Genomic DNA, 18,536 nt, shown 5'->3' on the forward strand with positions numbered 1-18,536 from the left:
GTAGTTCGAGTCCAATGATAGTTAGGTCTTTCCCAGCAATGGCTTCAACTCGGAAACCCTCTCATTTTCTTTCAAATTAAAGTGAATAGTTCCATCAATCCAATAATCTTCACGTAGTATCCACATCTTTAACTTACTTTTATACGCGTCTCTGTAAAATAGAGATAAACATTCGTCTACCTTTAACAAATTATCTATCCTCCTCCAAGAAATAGGGGTTGAAATCGTTTTGAATTTTTCTTTTCCAACATCAAATGCCACTATAAAATTACTACTAAACCTCTCAATGACCTCTCCTTCATCATTGACCTCTTCATGATAAGGGAAAGGCTTCCAAAATATGAAACCATTTGAATAAACCCAACATACAATGTGAAGCTCAGAAGGTAATTCCATTTCAATCCTTCTCCAACAATTGCTTTTTCCAAGTGTAAATATCTCACAAAACCTTTTGGGAAGCATAAAAAGAAGCTTCCACCCATATCATAACCAACAACCATACTAGTAGGAGGAGGCTTCCAAATATGATCACCACTTTCGGCCTTGTCCATCCTCTTCTTCTTCACGATTTTCTCTTTCTACTTCTCTGCATTTTTTTCTCTTTGTTAGTATGTTCTCTTGGTTTTGTTTTGCAGTGAATAAATAGAAGAAATTGTGATTGGAAATAAAATCTCTTTCTCCCGATTTTCTCTGTCAGTAAATAGTACTAATCAAAATCTTGGTTTCCAACTGTGTACTTTGTCAACAGTTGATTGCCCAATTGGTTCCAAGGTGTTGTCATAAAATCCAGAAAGTCCTGAGGGTCTCAGGTTCGAATCCCAGAAAAACTGTGTACATAGATCATAGTCGTCTTCCAGAAAAAAAACTGTGTACTTTATTATTATTATTATTATTATTATTATTATTATATATATTAATCCCAGGCAAACTGATGGGATTCATTCCCTTGATTTTCAAACGCGCCCTTTCACACCCAACTTTTGAAGAGGCTTTGTGTTTAGATGGGTGCATACAACAATTATGCCCTGGCACAATTTGAAGTGTTTTGTTAGGTTAATTCTGTTTTGTCTCTCAATTTGTGACTTAGCCACGGTTTAATTTGGCCCCGTCCTAACTTTTAAATTTTTCGTAACCTTTTATGAAAATATCCTTACGATCAAAATGGAGTAAACTAGAATCAGGGGGAGCCAAACGTAACTACATATAACCAGTTTTGAACAAAAACCAAACAAACAATATATAAGTCAAAGATTAAAATCCAAGAACCAAGCCACACAATGATCTTATAGAAATTTATCAATGCTCCACTGTTAGGATGTACGCTCATCCTGTGTTACACAAGAATATGTGACATATAAATGTAAACTAGAATCATTATAAACTCATATTATTAAATCTTGATTTAACTTAGCTACTTAATTTGTTATCATTACTTGTATGGTCTTCTTCACTTGTCTTGGTCAAACAACAACCAAATCTCATTAAATCTGTTCTGATATTCAAACCGAGAACTGTACTGAGCCACGGTATAATTTAATTTAGTAGAGTTGGTACCCCGACTTTTTTCAATGAGAGACAACCATTTAGACCCTGCGAGACTAGCGTGTAGTGCTGCAGCTTCTTCTCCAACTTCAGAGTCAACCGATGCAAACCCACCGAATTGTCTAACGGCGACATATTTGGTACTCCACTTCTGAACAGCTAACCCATTACTAGTAGGTGGATTTGCTTGATTCTCTTTAGGGGTGTAAAGGCTAACAACAAATGAGGAATCACATAGAGGACCATCACTTGGAGTAATATGAGTTAGTACCGGAGCTGTCATCGCTATCTTCTTATTATTACTGTTCTTCCCTTGAATATAATCAAATAGCCTGTAAAAAAATGAATATGTTAATTAGACACATATTGTCTCCGACAATAGATTTATTTTAAAAGAAAAATAACGATAATAAAAGAAATTTTAAAATTAAATATATGAAGAGTATTCTAATTCTTACTGACGGAAACCAGTTTTAGTGGAATCAACAAAGGAGATGTTCTCGATAGGAGAAGTGGATATCCACGTGGATGAATTGAGCCGACGAATTTCAAAGCCATTTCCAGAATCAATGACATCAAAGCTGGGACACTCTATACGTCCACAAGTCGAAGGAAAAGTGAAGGCTTTATTATCACTTGCTAGACTTGGACTAAGTGCGGATATAAGGAGACCAAATAGAGAGAAAGAGAGTTTCAAGAAGTTCATTTGAGCCATTTTGAGTGATAAGAGTTGAGGAAGAAACCAGTAGACTAAAAGTGAATGAGTTTTTCTATATCTTTGTTGTAACCAAGCTTCTCTATTTATAGATTAAAGATAGAAGTTTTATAAGGTATTGTTTTTTTGAATGTTTGAAATATTAAAGAAAATAGATTTTTAGTATTTTTATACTATATATATGTTCATATTTCCATGTTGAGTACAACGTTTTCTATGGAATACAAGCTGTACAAAAATAAAGATGTAGGTTAGTGTTTGAAATATAATCCTCAATCTTGAAAATCTATTAAAGGAAAATGGGATGAAAAAAGTAAAACGTAATCTATCTTTCATACTCGAATGTTGACTATATCTACAATAGTCTTGTCGGTAGTGAGTTACAATTCGATTTTTTAAAATGATCTTCAACAATACGTACAATTAATATTTATATGTTTTTATAATTGATTCAAAATATTTTGTGAATTTTTTAATTATGGTGTGTTTAGATGAAGAAATCTTGAATCCGTGGATTCGGGAGTCATTCAGATTTTACGATTTCACGAATTCATGATTTCAAATGATTTATTTATTTGTTTAGTAACAAATAAGAATAATAGGATTTAAAAGTTAGAGTCAAAGACCAAACACAAAATATATGTTATTTTGGTTTACTAACAAATAACGAATAAGAATAATTATAATAAATCTAATTATTATTTTTATCTTTTTGGAAATTGACTACAATGTAGTATATTCATTACAATGACGTTAATACATCAAAGATGTGATAAACACGATAACTGCCGAAATTTAACAAGAACCAACCCAAAGCCCAACTACATTATTATTTCTGTCCTAATAATCTCAAATTCAATAACACAAAGGTTCCGCCTCCTTTGGAGATCGAACCCGAGACCTCCATGGACTTCTGGAGTTTACGTCAACACTTTAAACCACTGGGCCAAACAAGTGTTGACAATAAATCTAATTATTAAGTCTTCTCTGATAATTAGAGTCATTTGCTAGCAAAAATTACATACTTTATGAGAAAAGAAAACATTTAAAAATCCAAATCCACTCCATTGATAAACAAAAAATGAATGTCTATACTCTAGCAACTTAATTGATGCCAAGTGCATATTTGTGTTTAATACATTAATTTTTGTTTCTCCACAGAAACTCGACTTGGTCTACCATTGATGTCTTCTTTTTCCCATCATAATCCGGGGGCGTAGTCTACCAGAGCAACTCAACTGAGTCAGGCTGGGCTAGGCATAGCTTCGTGTAAAGAGTTTCTACTTACTCCGTCGAGTCTGGCGAACTTTAGCCTGAGTCCATCTGAGTAATTCGAACAAGTCGTTTCGACTTGAAAGGAAATAAATCTGTGTACTCTACAACTTATCAAAATTGATGCAAAGTGAATGTGTATGTTTCATTTTTGCTTTTGTAAGGAAACCAGATTTGCGACATAACCTGCGATTAAGGATTCATGATATAGGATTTCTACCTTTTTGGATGTCTTCTTTTTCCGGTCATAATGATAGTACTCTAGTTTATTTTCGCCTGTAGCTAAGTTTAGTTGAAGTACGATGACAAGTAAGTCTGTCCCAGCAATGGTTTGAACTTGAAGAACCCGCTCACGTACTTTGAAATTAAAGTGAATAGTTTCTACAATCCAATTACTATTTTTGTCATACAAATCCTCACGTAGTATCCACATTTTTAAAGTGTTATTTGTGTCTCTGCATAGTATAGATAAACATCCGTCTACCTCTAACAAATCGTCTATTCTCTCCGTAGGGATAGGGGTTGAGATCGTTTTGAATTTTTCTTTTCCAACATCAAATGCCACTATAAATTGAACTCTGTTATAGTCCACTCTCGAGTAAGTACAGGGCTTCCAATATATAAAACCATTTATATAAGCCCAACTATATCCGTTGAAATCACATGGTATTATCTCATAAATCCTTCTCCAAGAGTCGTCTTTGCCTAGTGTAAATATATCGCAAACCTTTTTGTAAACATCACTACTAACTTTTGACAGTTCATACCATATGCGAATGGCTTTATGTACTTTAGTGATAGGATCAAATCCGAATGCAAATATTCCAAGGTGACTATGATCTATATTACGAAGACTACAATTTATTTCTTTTTCCCCCTCTATTGTTACCAATTGTCTTTTCTCTCTAGTAGTGAGATTGTAAACGAAAATGGATTTGTTGGAGTTGTGAAAACATAACAAACCATTTACTGGCATCAAACGCTGAAACGGGCATACTTTTATGTCATGAGTTTGACTTTTTACAAAGCGTTCATGTAGATGCACCGTAGACAAAGACATTTCACTTCCTATTGTACCGACGAGGATCATAGGGTTACTTTTGGATCGGGTGAAGTGTAAATCATGAAAGTATGAATCATGCTGAATTAAGTACTGCCAATGTATACATACAGATTTAAAACGCATCAATGACTTTGTTGGTAGTCTGGTCAGTATCTCAGTAACTATAATATCACAACCAAGAACCATACTAGTTGGAGGAGACTTCCAAATATGATCACCACTTACGGGCTTGTCCATTGTCTTCTTCTTCTTCTTCACGATTTTCTCTTTCTACTTCTCTGGGTGTTTCTTTCTCTCTGTTAGTATCTCCTCTAGGTTTTGCTGTCAATTCATAGAATTTGTTATTCATATATGTATATATATAGTGGTTTATGAGGAAGTAGTAACCAAATATGAGTGGGAAAAGGAATCCAACAATTGGAAATAAATTCTCGGTTTTAGAAATTCCCCTATTTTCTGGGGTTTAGAAACTTCCTTGAATTTCTAACTATTCCACTTTTCATTCGGTATTCTCCTTAATCATAAAGTTCTTTTCTTTCTGGATTACACCCCTTTCGGTCCCCAATTTTTCACAACATGTCGATTTAGCCCTCATAAGTGTTTTGGTTTAGCTCTCAAGAACAAAAACGTTTCAACTTGTTCTTTTTTTATGAAAATACTCTTAGGGCCCAAAATAAAATAAGTACATAAAACTATGCTATCCACACTATCTACCTTTCTTTCCTCTACTTCATCCCATCTCCCCCTCTCTACCTCACCCTTCTTTTCTAACAAAATGTTATCGACAACCTTCAACTCGAACTCTCTCCTCTTTTTTTCTTTACTTCCACTCTTTATGCTGGTGAAGAGCGTCTCTTTCTTAAAAATCTAGCTTGGATCTCTTCGTCTACATTTAGAAAGACAAAACTAGAACTTTGAATTTAGGATTTCGTAAAAGTAGAGACGATGAGTGAAGATATCCTGACAGTAAAACACGTATAATGTGTTGAAGGCACACGATTTCCTCTACCAACCAGAGTGTGCATGCCGACATCGTCTTTAAATAGCCATTAGTCCATTACCGTGTGTGGTCCTCTAGATAGTTTCTCCATCCTCATGTACTTTATACTAATTTAGATAACCTAAAGGAGCAATTTTATTTTTCTCTATTTTTGGTGAGACATGAGAAAATATGTGAGGAGAACACAAGAAAATTTTACTGCGAAGAAAATTTTGGGAATTAAGCTTCTTCTTCTCTCTCTCTCTCTCTCTTCAATATAGCTACTCCTGGCTAACCCTCTGAATCAATCGTGCTTCTTTCTCGCTCTTCAAATTTATTACTACTCCACTAGTACTAGCAAGAAACTGTTAAATGGGTATCAACATTGGTGGGGAAATCGAGAAAGTAAATGGTAAAGAACTGAGTTATGAAGAATTTGTTGAAAGATATCTAGAGAAGAATCAACCTGTTGTTCTAACTGGATTGATGATGGATGATGGGTGGAGGAACTCTTGTTCTGATTGGGTCACTCAAGATGGAAAACCTAATCTCCCTTTCTTCTCTTCCCACTTTGAAAAATCAAAAGTTCAGGTATTAACTTATGATTATACCCACTTTTTCTTTCTCTCCTTATCAATCATCCATGTTTGTATACAGATTATCCCCAAATTTAGATGTGGGTTTGTGTTAATTTGTAGTTATATTTAATGGGTTTTCGTTTTTTTGAAGTTCTTATTAATACCCATCTCTGTTATTTGCTTCTGATGATATAGTTAAAACAAATCGAGCTCGAAAACTAGAAATGTCTCTAGGGATGGTTAGTATAAGCTTAAATAGTGTTTAAGTCTATCCGACTCGGCTTTGGGTCGGGATCGGCCAAGGGCAAGGACCGAGTCCAGCCGAGTAACTTAACCTAGTCAGGCTGGGTGAGGTATAGCTACATATAACGAGTTTCTACTTACTCTGCCGAGTCTGGCCGACTCCATCCTGAGTAACTCGGCCGACTCAAGGAGAGTTCCTCGCCAAATCCTTATACTTGAGGTTTGGCTCGGGCTACCCGAAGCCTGTAGCCGAGTTACTAGTCCAAGTAGGCTGAGTCAGATAGCATAGGATAGTGTATAGGTGTCTGGTTCAATTTCAAACTTCTAGTGTTTGCCTAGATCCTAGATTGAAGTATTAGTAAGAATGATGTGTTTTGAATGTTACACTTCACAATAAGCAATTGTGCAAATCCTTTTATAATGAGAAGTGAGTTAGAAGGTCTATCTTTTAGTTGTATCTGACTTATAGTTGCACCTATTGCTTTTCTTTGAGGACTAACAATTTGCTCAAAACAATGGGTCGGTTAGTGTCGAACATTTAGAACGTCTAATAGGGACTATTTAATTGTTTATGAAAATGGGAATAGAGAGGTTCTTGTTAAAACAAGTGTTTATTTCGAGTCCAACTTTGAGGATTCAACCAAGTTACCAAACACTTTAAGGAGTTGGGACAGAACGATTAGAGAGGTTTTGGTTACAAAAATGGATTTTTCGACTCCAACAAGTAACCAAACACTCAAAGGAGTTGGGACGAAATGGAGAGGTTTTGTTTAAAAGAAATGGTTTTTTCAACCCCAACCAAGTCACCAAACCTAAGGAGTTGGACGGGATGAATAGAGAGGTTTTGGTTAAAAGAAATGTTTTTTCGATTCTAACCAAGTCACCAGACACTCCAAGGAGTTGGGACGGGATGAATTAAGAGATTTTGGTTAAAGAAAATGGTTATTTCGACTCCAACTTGAGGATCCAAGATTCAACCAAGTTACCAAACACTATAAGGAGGTGGGCTGGGATTGGTTCTGGATTAGAAATGGGTCGATCTCTGATACCCACTAATCTGGGCCGGGTAACTTGACCGTGTTTTCATTTACTCTTATATATTGTTTTATACATAAGCCACAAACTGTACTCTATTAATTCAAGTTAAACCTCGAAAATTCGAAGTCTCACACATAACAACTACCTCGGGGAGTTTGGTATGAGACGCACGAGGTACTCATGATCCTAGTCTGGTTCACGAGTTAGTCGGGTGGATCGGCCGATACCAACTACTTTGCAGGCACTTCTTGTTCAATTGATTGAGTGATAGTTACGTTCCTTGTAAGGTTGCAGATTGTGGGAAGAGAGAGTTCACTGAGCAGAAAAGAACCGAGATGTCTGTCTCAGAGTTCATTGACAACTGGGTCAAGTTATCCGCAGAACAGTGCAGTAGTTCTTCAAGTTATGAAGGCAATATGCAGTCACTTTTATATCTGAAGGACTGGCATTTTGTAAAGGTATCCCGTATGGGCATCTGAGAATAAACTTTTTCCCTCTTTACTGCTCGAGGAGGTGACGACGTTCTCCACTTTCCATCTCAATAGTTTCATTTATTTTCTCATTTTCCTTAACTATACGCAGGAGTACCCAGAATATGTAGCATACACCACTCCGTTATTCTTTCGTGATGATTGGCTCAACCTGTATCTTGACAGTTACGATATGCATACCGATCCTAATATCTGCCAGGATAAGAATGAAGTTGATTGCTCGGACTATCGTTTCGTTTATATGGGATCAAAAGGTCTATACATAAACTTGATATACATGTATTTATATGCTGAATACTTTGTTTTTCTCTTCTACTATCATACTGAGATCTCTTTGGTCAATCAAAAACTTATTTTTGCGTCTTTAGGTACATGGACGCCTCTTCATGCTGATGTTTTCAGGTCGTATAGCTGGTCGGCAAACGTCTGTGGGAAGAAAAAATGGTTTTTGTTATCTCCTTCCCAGTGTCACCTTGTCTTTGATAGGTACGGGCACCTTTTTAGCGATGACATAGTTATTGCATTTTCAGATGAAGTAAAATTAACTAAAAAAGGACTCTAATTTACGGGTGCAACCTTAAGCCGCTGTTTTCTCGGTGTTTCTAACGAAAATTAAAGTACCCAATTAGTCATACATTACTTGATTTGAAAGAGGCTTCTGTACCGGTATCCTTGCAGGCACATGAAGAGCTGTATCTATGACATATTTGAAGATGTTTCTGAAGCAAAGTTTCCAGGGTTTAAGAAGGTATTTATAGATTTAGCTACTTCCCTTATATAAATCGTCGTTGATGTCAACAACTTAACAAGATCACATGTGCAGGCTATTTGGTTGGAGTGCACCCAAGAGCAAAATGAAATTATTTTTGTACCCAGTGGATGGTACCATCAAGTTCATAATATGGTTTGTCTCTCTAGTTGTTAACCATAAATTAGCATATTAACGGATGTTCCTTCAAAACTACGGGACTTTGCCTTCTAGATAAGTTACAATGTACTTCGTTTAGTTACGAGATTCTATTGGTGATGTTGTAAGTTGCATAGACACCGGTACTGGTATCACCATTTCGGTATCAGACATTGACATGAGGGCAAAAATCATAACCTCGGACATGATCGCGAACATACTTTTTTGTTTTGTATCTATACTTAGTTGCTCAGTTATATTTGCTTATATTTTTCGATCTTATGCCTATACGAGAACCTTATGATAATTTTCACAGGAAGATACAATATCTATAAACCACAACTGGTTTAACGCCTATAACCTTTCTTGGGTGGTAAGTACACCATGTACAAATCATATAAATTGTATATCGAAATTTCATTATGACTGACTGCATGTTTATGTTATAATTAAGTGGAAATTACTTCTCAAAGACTACAACGAAGCAAAAGAGTATATAGAAGACATCAAAGACATATGTGATGATTTTGAAGGCCTCTGTCAGCGCAACCTTGCAGCCAACACGGGTAAGAATTAAAAATTTCACTAGAAAATGATAAATGATAAACACCAGGATTTAACTTTGATAATGTGGAAATGTACTCAATTGTGTGCATGAGTTGATTTTGATAGTATGCGGAAAATCCACTTGTTGTAACTATACTGGGGTGAAAATCAGGCTGGCCGGGCTGCACGGGTACTTCTCCCGTCGAGTTGAGCTAGCTGGCTAGGTGGGCACATTTAATCTTCGGCTATTTGGGTAGCTTGGGTTCTTTCCTAGCTCTAAACGCGTCTCAAAAATGGGTTCAAGAGTAGTGTAGTATCTAGGGTTCGTGATCAAATTTTCATCACCAGTCTCAGTCCATTATGATCATCCATGGTTTATTGTAACCATGATCTTTAGTAGAGAAACACATTTTATCACGCGACCAAAGTGAGCTTCACAAAAAAAAGAACCCGTGACAGTAAGATTCGAACCCTCGTCCCTTCAATAGTTTATTGTATTAATCCTAATTTTTCGTTATTGCAGGTATGAACTTCACCGACTTCTTCATCTTCATCACTCGCTTCACCATTGCCACCTTGATCCAACTTCACTCTCTCACTAAAGACAATCACAAGCACATCTACGATTCATCAACCATAATTCGCCATCTCATTTCGAACCTTACATCTATAAAGAAAGTTGCTTCTAACATGAAACCCATGGAGATATTCGTCACTGGAAATTTCAATTCCTTCTTAAATATCGAAGAAGTAATGAAGGAGTCCGAGTTCATGAGGCTGTATAGTTCTCTAGGGAGAATATATCCAATGCTGATAGATGAAGCCATTGAAGTTGATTTTAAAGCTCCATATTTTGTTATAGACTCTTCTTGTGGGATCTCTAGTCCTGATGATTTGATCGAACTTATAGATTCTGCTGTTACAAATCTAGATAAGAAATTAGGTAATGTCTTGATACCTTGATTGGATGAACTAAACAATTTTTTTTATGCAATTTGGTGCTCTTTTTGTTAAATCTATTTACTTTCTGTACGTTCGGTTATTTTATAGAAATCTAAACATGCAAATCTGATGACATAGACCGATGTAGCACATTTTGTACTTGCTTCGTATTTTGATTATGAATTTTTATACTTTGGATTAGCTTAATGATCAAGATGTATCATTCAGAAAGGAAAAAATATTTTCCCGTATTAAAATAAATCTCGAAAACCATGGTATATTCACTATTTAAACTTTTAAATTTACATCTTAAAGATAACCAAATTTATGAATCACCCCACTAGAAAAAAAATACAATAACGCGAAAATCACCTAAGGAAAAACACATTTCTTGTGTTTTCATACACATCTGGCCCACTAATTGACCTTGAGCTACTGCAAACTCCGATTCTAAATTTTAGTAGCCTTGGGAAAGAAAAATCAACCAGGTAACGTATCAGTAGTAAACCTTTAACGAATTCAATTGAACTATTTTTTTAGGGTTAAGAACACTTCGTATTTCTTCCAGGACCTCCATAATAAAAATAATTACCCCAAACGCTATTAATCCCGCCTTGAATATCATAACAATTAGGATGATCAGCTACTACTTTAAGATTTGAAAGAGGAATTAAACTATTATCCCAATCAACTACTTCTAAATTTCGAAAATATGAAGATTTCCCAAACCCTTCTGAAGGAAAAGAACCACTACCCATTTGAGTTGAAGTATGAAATCCAGAAGTTTGAGTATTAACAATTTCTCCTCCAAATTGTACCATACTTGCATGATCTCTTAAATGACTAAACAAAAATGATGGCCAATATCCAACTAGTAATCCTGACCCAAATTCTAACCACCAATTTCCATGGTTCGGATCCTGCATCGAGAAAAAAAAACTAAGATCACCTCAGGATTTACTTTCATATTATTTTCGCTCTTTAGTCATCTTTATATACATGTCTGACTAAATTTTCATCCGATTAAAATAACAAAATTGTAGAAATGTAAATCAGGTGATCAATAGAGTTAGATATTCAGATAACATTGAGAATTACGTTCCACTATTTATACTTTTTAGGTCATGGATTAGTCTAAGTGGGCTCAAGCTGACCCCAATAATAATGACTTCCAATCTTTTTTCGAAAACGAAAAATATAGATGAAATCTTTTTAGCTTGGGGTAGTGGTCAAAGATAGACTACTCCATTAACTTAACTATTATTGTAATGCAAAGCAAAGAAAAGGAAAAAAAAAAGAAAAGGAGAAAAAGAAAAAGCAAGAGAAGGCATGATAGTTCTTTAGGCACGCATGGAGAAGAAAAAAAGAATCTTACAGACAAGAAAAGGGTAATCTGGTCATTTCGACATACTTTTCCTGTATAACTAGAATAACTGTCATAGGTTCACCCGAATATAGGGTTACCAAGTATAAAATATTAATGGTATTTTAGTTTTAATTGAATATTTTAAATCATGGAGTATCACAAATTTTGGTTTTAAATGGAAAAATAATACCTTCCAGACCAATAAACTGATGTCGAATTGTCCGCCATTGTATGATGATGTCGGGGAAATCGCAGCTCCGATAGCTATCTTATTATTAGTTTGTACAAAGCCTGAGCAAAGCAGATTGTAACACCCTGATGTCTGATAAGCGTCTGTCTGTGAATCATGACAAACTTGTGATGCTATATAATTTCTTACTGAAAAAATATTACTTGATAAAATAATGCAAATTGAGTAAATACTAAATAATAGATAAAATAATGTAATAACAAACGTCAAGCATTGTAAAATTAAACTTACTGTCCAATAAGTGAAGAAACGAGGGTAGTTGTCTCCGTATAGTTCTGGGCTCACCTGAACAAATTTCAACATAATATTAGCATATAATAAACATGGAGCATGGTAAATATTAGGGCATCTTTATATTTATTAACCACATAAATTAAACATGTAGAAATTTGATGTCAATAACATTATAAAGGACAGTGCATTAAATTTTGATAAATTTGCAACAAGATATCATTTTGGGTTGTTTTTATTCTTAAAATACATGGTATTAAAAAAGAAAAATGTGATAATCGGAAAAAGATATGGAGACCGACAAATTCAGCGTGAATTCCCACCAACGGTTGGATTCACTTGACTTTCAATCTCTTGATGAAAGAGGGGCAAATCCAAACAGATCAATGGAGATTCACGACAATTTCACGCTAAAGTTGAGTAATATATATGGAGAAAGGGAGAGATAGAGAGAGTGTGTGTACATGCCTGCCAACCAGCTTCAATGGTGTTAAGATCAAGACCAAAGGAACCAGAGATAAGCCACAATTGGGACAAGCTAAACTCAAATTGATTAGCAACCTTTGGTGCCCATACATTTATACTTGCTTTTGCTCCATAATACTCTTCTCCCATTACATATCCTACTGCATGCTAGTATCTCATTTCATTATTAATAATTAATATTTTTATTTCAAAATAATTAATTAAAAATAACATTTAAAGCTAAAATAAGGAATAAAAAGAAAAACCAAACCATCAAATGTGTTAGTTGAAAATTCTTTGACTTGAATCAATAAAATGTTGTTATCTTAGGGAAGTTTTATAGGGACCTCCCGTAAGTGTTATTGGCGCCTCTTTCCTTCACAAACTCCTTCTCGAATTCGCCTTGAGGGAGAGGCTTCTAACAATTATGGGTTTTCCAAAATATTTACATAATATATAACAAAAACGAACGAATAAATAGATGGTACCATTTCTTTTGGTGAATTGAATTAAAAAGATTCAAACTTATATAATATTTTTGCATAATTACTAACCTCATGATCGTTAGCTTCACTACTACTCGAAGAATCTCGAATAACAGGATTTCTGATTTTTTTTCCAAATTTACTAACAGAGGTAGCTCTTAATATATCTTCTTCTTTTGTTCTTCTTATAGGAATTGTTCCTTCAGGACATGATTCCCCTGAAAATCTCCATAACTGAAAACTTTGATCAGACACACTTCCTTTCTCATTATGGCATATGGGTCTCTCTGGTGGATCCTGAAAAACAATAATTCAGTTCCATTTTTCATGTATAATGTTAGGGAACAAGAAAAAGTACGCAGACTGTGGACAGAAATCCTACATGGCTTACTGTGATTCGCACTTTAGTGTTGAATAATCAGAAGCACGAATCACGGCAAACCACATAGGATTTCTGCACGATATCGGCCTGGTTTTTCTTGTTCTGGAGCGAGAGAAAGAGAGAGAGAGAGATACCAATGGCTTTTGACCTAGTAAATTAGGATGATCAAAGGCTGGTTGTTGATGAGAAAGAACACAATCTATTAAATCACCATCAGGACTCTGTCAAAACAAAAAAAATAATCAAAACCCACAAATAGAAATACAAAAAGTTTCAATCTTTGAGAAAAAAAAACAGAGCAATTAATAAGAGATTAATTAATTATAAGAAAAAATTGAAGTAAACCTGAATTGTTTTGACAGAAGGTTTATTGATTTTTCTGAGATGAGCTTGAATTTTCTTGAGTTTTTGTAATTCTTCAAGTGGTCTAAATGTTTGATTCTTTTGATGATCTTGAATTGAAATTGATTGTGAAGCTTTAATGGGATTAATTGAAGAAAGAAGAAGAAAAAGAAGACTAACAAAAATGGGTATGATTGGGGAAGTAATATAATAACAAGTAGAAGCCATGGATTTTGGAATTTCTATATTCTTCTTCTTCTTCCTCTTCTAAGTTGTCTTCTTTCTTCCATTATATTCCTCCTAGTTCTTCTTGTCCATGGGTATAGATAGAACTTTTTCTCTCTCTCTCTCTCTCTCTAAATTCTTCCAACAAGGAATAAGTATTCAAGGTTCACTCTCTCATCATTTCCAATGGTTTAATCCCCCCCATAAAACCCCACTTCCTCTCTCTCTCTCTCTCTCTCTCTCTCTCTCTCTCTCTCTCTCTCTCTCTCTCTCTCTCTCTCTTTCTCTCTATACTTTATCTCTCTACTTTGGGCTTCAAATAATTTGGTCTTGGAGTTGTGACAGACAAAACGTTCAGGCGTGAGGTTGATTAAAAAAAACAGAGAAATGGGTTTAATTTTTTGAGAGTTTCATCAATGTGGGCGAGGAAGAAGTGTAAAATAAGTAATGGGATTTGTAGAAAAGGAGAAAATTAGAAACTAGGGTTTTTATTTAATTATGGTGAGAACAAAGAAAGTTGAAGATTGGAATTGTTTTCAGTCTTCAATACCAAGACAGAAGAAAGCTTTTAGCTTTTGTTTTTTAGTTTTATTAGTGCCAAAATGCTTCTGAATCTGAATCTGAATCTGAATCTGAATCTGAATCTGACTTATTTTAGTTAATTTCTGGTTGTTTTATTTTATATCAAATTCAAATGAATTAAAAAACCAAGCTAAGTCGACCAGTACGACAATTTGCATATCACAGTCACCGGAAAAAAAAAAAAAAAACCAACTCGGATACAAATTTCAACCAAATTTATAACAAAAAGCAAACACCACTTGCAATGGTATTTATTTTTCATTGTCTGAATTTGATTTGTCTGTCTCGTCTAAGCTAAATAACACCTCGAATCAGATATCATATCTGACTGAGAAAAAAAAAACAGGGACTACTTAAGAGAGTAAACCTTTTCAACAAAAGAAAAGAGAGTAGAGGCAGCCTAAACCACATACTTGTGGATAGATGAGTAGGTCGGCCATAACTATACTTAATACTTTACTATACTATAATATCATCATAACCATAATATATTGTATTTCTCCACTTTATAAGATGATATAGTCTTTTGTGAAGTACGTGCCGGTTGGGCATTGTCTTTGCAACTTTCAAGACATATGGTTATGTGCATCATATTATGCACTCACTATATATTCCAACATGACTGAGTCTGGCTGAAAAAAAGTGCTTCTGATCAGATATCTAAGTTATCTGAACGAGGTAAATTACAATGAGTTGTGTTTATCTATCTAAGTCTCCGTTCACTCGTCAGGAAGTGGCTTTAGACGTCTAGAATATATTGCCACAATTTCTACATTTTATTTTATCAAATTTACACTGTCTAAGGAAGTTTGTCTATGTAGAAAAATATACATAAACATCGCTATGCCACAAAAATAATGTGGATACGTTTGTAAATACTTCGGAAGAATTTTCAGACACCAGAGTTTTGACTGAACCTTATTGAAGTAGTGTGTTTTTTTCTTCTTGTTGTCTGATATCTGATTCATCTTATTCAATTAAATCTAACCCGTCAAACTTTAACCCAGCCCAACTCAACCATTCAGACGGATCGTATATCAGGAGTCAAACAAAGACAGATACTACGAAATGTAACTAGAATCGGTTAAAAATTTTAGTTACAATTTCATATACGACCTGGGGGGAGAACAAATAATACCTAAGACTATTAACTAGCAACATTAACAATTTAATTTAATATACTCTTGTGTAGGTGTATTAGATAAGGTTTTATTTGTCTCCACCATGGACAATGCTTCTGTTGGATATTTTTCAAAATACCCAATGGGTACAATTTCCATTGTTGGTATTGGATGGATACATCCATTCATCCATGAGTATCCCATGTGTAGAGATGCACCCATTAGATGGTATCTAGTACAGTACTATAAATAAGTGGCATAAGTTGCCACTTAACAGCACCCACAAACAAGTAATCCAACGGAATTTTCTCTCTCTCTAAATCTCTCCTTTTGTATTTTTTTTCTTTTCATAATTAAACACCCAAAACCGTGAAGCTGCATTTTTGGGGTATTTCATTTATAAAGGCTTTTGGTGAACGTGCATTTTTGGGTATTTCATTTATAAAGGCTTTTGGTGAATTCGAAGTCGGTTGTTACATTTATCAGTTAATTAACAAAGAGTGTTCTCGGTCTTGGTCAAAATGTACATACTTTGAACCAAGCAGTTGTTGAAGGGCTTCATCATATCCTGAAGGCATAGTTCCTGACCCGTTGTGTACTCGTAATTTCATACCAGAAGGGGGCGAGTTACTGTCTAAAAGAATCGATATTATCGAACTTTGAAGTCTAGTAATCAACTTTAATTTATTCATCGATTATTTTTCCACCTTCCATTTCAACTTAAACACCATTTTTTCCAACAGCTTCATGATGATATTGGTGCTAGAAAGAATCCGGGAGTCCAAATAATTAGGCCCACTATAAAGAAGTCTAAGAAAAGAATAAAATCATCCAACAATGGTGGGTAGGTACAAATTGGATTAAAGGAGATAATAGATGATTATATATGTTAGAGGAGGAAATTAAGGAATATATTATCTACCTTCCCTCTCTAGATCTCTCACACATTCTTGATACTTTAATAGCGATGATGAAATGAGCAAAAAAGGGGTCTGCAGAAAGAGGTTATGGAATGATTGTGTTCAAGTGCCAGCAAGGAATAAGAAGAAGGCACCCAAATGGGAGAAGTAATTAGCTAGATTAATTACATTGCATGACAATGCAACTATCTATATGGATGGTTTGCAAGGGTATTCTTGTCTTTCTCCGCGAACCACCCCATCCTGATGCTATGCCGGGCCAGTATCCCGGCTGAATCCTGGGATACTTGCAAGTGTTTGAGTTTCTCTCACTAGATCATGCCCTCCAAATGTCCTGATCGGGATTCACCCGAGATATTTGTCGAGCATAAGATCATTAATCAGGTTCTAATATGCGATCAACTTCTTTTTTGGGCTACTTGTTTTTCCAAGGAAAAGGATGGTATGCCCGACCACAATCCCGGCCGGAGTATGTGGTCGGTTGCCGGTTGTTATTTAGAGAGAGAAAGTACTCTCTCTAAATAACAACCGGCCACATACCTCGGCCGGGATTGGGCCGGGATTGTAGTGGGGCATTATATGAGAGGTGTTTTTTCAAATTCACTTTTATTTTTAGAACAGTCAATTAACTCAAAACCATTTCTCTCTAGGTTCATTTTTTTCCTACAAATTCATTTTCATTGTCATTTGTATAAACTCATTTTCATATTTTATAAGTTTTTCTTTGCATTGAATATATTGTATAGGTACACGGATAACTAATATTTCTAATACAATCTGCTCTTTTCAATATCATTATGATGTTACATTGCTCATATCACTTATGGCCACTTAAGTAATATAATTTCATGCACTATATCAACTGTTAAGACTAGTTCAACAAAAAAAAAAACTGTTAAGACCAGGCGAACATTTAAAGGTTTAAGTTAGTGATTAGATATTACATGATGTTAACGATACAATGACTAATCTGACCAAACAATTCAAAACCCATGATCATGGAACAATTTATCTCTTTAATTCCATAGGCATGACAAATGAGTCCATCAAACAATCTGACACATACCATGATTATCAAACTATTTTGTCTCTCTAACTCGATCACCATCCAACTATAAAAACGGGCAATATCGAAATTTTTTGCGTTAATTATAAAGATCTAATAAGGAGGGATTTAAAGTGAAGTTGATAAAGGTTAATAACACATATTCCCAAGATTAGATGTTCTTGACTTCTAAGAACTTTGCTTGAATTAATGAATTACAAAATAATAAGAGGTAAGTGTTCATTTCCTATATCAAAGATTTAAGAATCGAAATTTCTTGGCCACTCCTACTACTCACACACTTGTCACTTGTGAGGGTATATGATTCAGATTTTATTAAGAAAGATAACCGAACATCACATAAGGTAAATGATTCACATTTTTCATATCCTGGCTCCCATGTCTATTACTTCAGTTTGATGATGAGATATCAGATATCACACTCTTATCACGTTACCGTTTCCCCCCTTCTAAATGAGAATAACAGTTTTTTTCTGTTGAGAATATCAGATATTACTACAATCTACGTTAGTCGTTACAAGGCATTGACACATTGAGACAGAGTTGATGAGCACGATAATTGCCGAATACTACTGGACCTAAAGTCCGAGCAATTAAATGGCCTATAGCTTACGAATTAAATGGCCTACAGTCTACCTAAACAATTTTATTTATACCCAAGTTCAATATTCCTTAATTTGCACTTCTGTGGGATTGAACCTGCGATTTGTAAAGACAGAAGAACTTATATCTCGAATTAAGTCTAATGTAAAATAATATAAAAAAAAAAAATGTAACTTAATTAG

The 18,536-nt window shown here is 34.8% G+C and overlaps 3 protein-coding genes across 8 annotated transcripts; 1 reads left to right on the plus strand and 2 right to left on the minus strand.

Moving 5' to 3' along the window:
- Positions 1-1,447: 1,447 nt before the first annotated feature.
- LOC147553319 (uncharacterized) lies at positions 1,448-2,257 on the minus strand. The gene is made up of 2 exons (XM_086668705.1): positions 2,001-2,257; positions 1,448-1,874 (listed from the first exon to the last, which is right to left on the minus strand). Exons 1-2 carry the CDS (start codon positions 2,255-2,257, stop codon positions 1,448-1,450), a joined length of 684 nt encoding a protein of 227 aa, XP_086524831.1.
- A 3,415-nt stretch (positions 2,258-5,672) lies between these two features.
- LOC147553320 (2-oxoglutarate (2OG) and Fe(II)-dependent oxygenase superfamily protein) lies at positions 5,673-10,389 on the plus strand. Of its 6 annotated transcripts, none has more exons than XM_086669367.1 (10): positions 5,768-6,162; positions 7,718-7,888; positions 8,013-8,175; positions 8,290-8,407; positions 8,600-8,669; positions 8,745-8,825; positions 9,145-9,201; positions 9,283-9,394; positions 9,501-9,598; positions 9,898-10,389. In XM_086669367.1, the coding sequence occupies exons 1-9, from the start codon at positions 5,944-5,946 to the stop codon at positions 9,596-9,598; spliced, it is 1,089 nt and encodes a 362-aa protein (XP_086525493.1). In that variant the 5' UTR covers positions 5,768-5,943; the 3' UTR covers positions 9,898-10,389. The 6 variants fall into 6 exon arrangements, with proteins under 6 accessions (XP_086525491.1, XP_086525489.1, XP_086525490.1 ...); XM_086669368.1 differs by having other exon boundaries at positions 9,547-9,598; positions 9,898-10,034; XM_086669365.1 differs by lacking the exon at positions 9,501-9,598 and having other exon boundaries at positions 5,673-6,162; positions 7,725-7,888.
- A 178-nt stretch (positions 10,390-10,567) lies between these two features.
- LOC147553321 (protein neprosin-like) lies at positions 10,568-14,477 on the minus strand. Its single transcript, XM_086669369.1, has 7 exons — positions 13,841-14,477; positions 13,630-13,716; positions 13,183-13,410; positions 12,632-12,796; positions 12,164-12,217; positions 11,873-12,019; positions 10,568-11,236 (listed from the first exon to the last, which is right to left on the minus strand). Exons 1-7 carry the CDS (start codon positions 14,063-14,065, stop codon positions 10,859-10,861), a joined length of 1,284 nt encoding a protein of 427 aa, XP_086525495.1. The 5' UTR covers positions 14,066-14,477; the 3' UTR covers positions 10,568-10,858.
- Positions 14,478-18,536: the final 4,059 nt, after the last annotated feature.

The sequence above is a fragment of the Eschscholzia californica genome, unplaced genomic scaffold (genome assembly GCF_041429995.1).
Source record: "Eschscholzia californica isolate CP2 unplaced genomic scaffold, dmEscCali1.0.p SCAF_3, whole genome shotgun sequence".
Taxonomy (NCBI): Eukaryota; Viridiplantae; Streptophyta; class Magnoliopsida; order Ranunculales; family Papaveraceae; genus Eschscholzia; species Eschscholzia californica.

Bases quoted from the DNA above. Each gene is read 5' to 3' on its own strand.
- LOC147553320 (XM_086669363.1), top strand. From the start codon at position 5,944: ATGGGTATCAACATTGGTGGGGAAATCGAGAAAGTAAATGGTAAAGAA. The intron at 7,889-8,012 runs GTATCCCGTATG...AACTATACGCAG, and splicing joins AGGACTGGCATTTTGTAAAG to GAGTACCCAGAATATGTAGC. The intron at 8,408-8,599 runs GTACGGGCACCT...GTATCCTTGCAG, and splicing joins TGTCACCTTGTCTTTGATAG to GCACATGAAGAGCTGTATCT.
- LOC147553321 (XM_086669369.1), bottom strand. From the start codon at position 14,065: ATGGCTTCTACTTGTTATTATATTACTTCCCCAATCATACCCATTTTT. The intron at 12,797-13,182 runs GTTAGTAATTAT...ATGAGATACTAG, and splicing joins GTGAAGCTAACGATCATGAG to CATGCAGTAGGATATGTAAT. The intron at 12,218-12,631 runs GCATGTACACAC...AAATTTGTTCAG, and splicing joins CCATTGAAGCTGGTTGGCAG to GTGAGCCCAGAACTATACGG.
- LOC147553319 (XM_086668705.1), bottom strand. From the start codon at position 2,257: ATGGCTCAAATGAACTTCTTGAAACTCTCTTTCTCTCTATTTGGTCTC. The intron at 1,875-2,000 runs GTAAGAATTAGA...ATTTTTTTACAG, and splicing joins ACTAAAACTGGTTTCCGTCA to GCTATTTGATTATATTCAAG.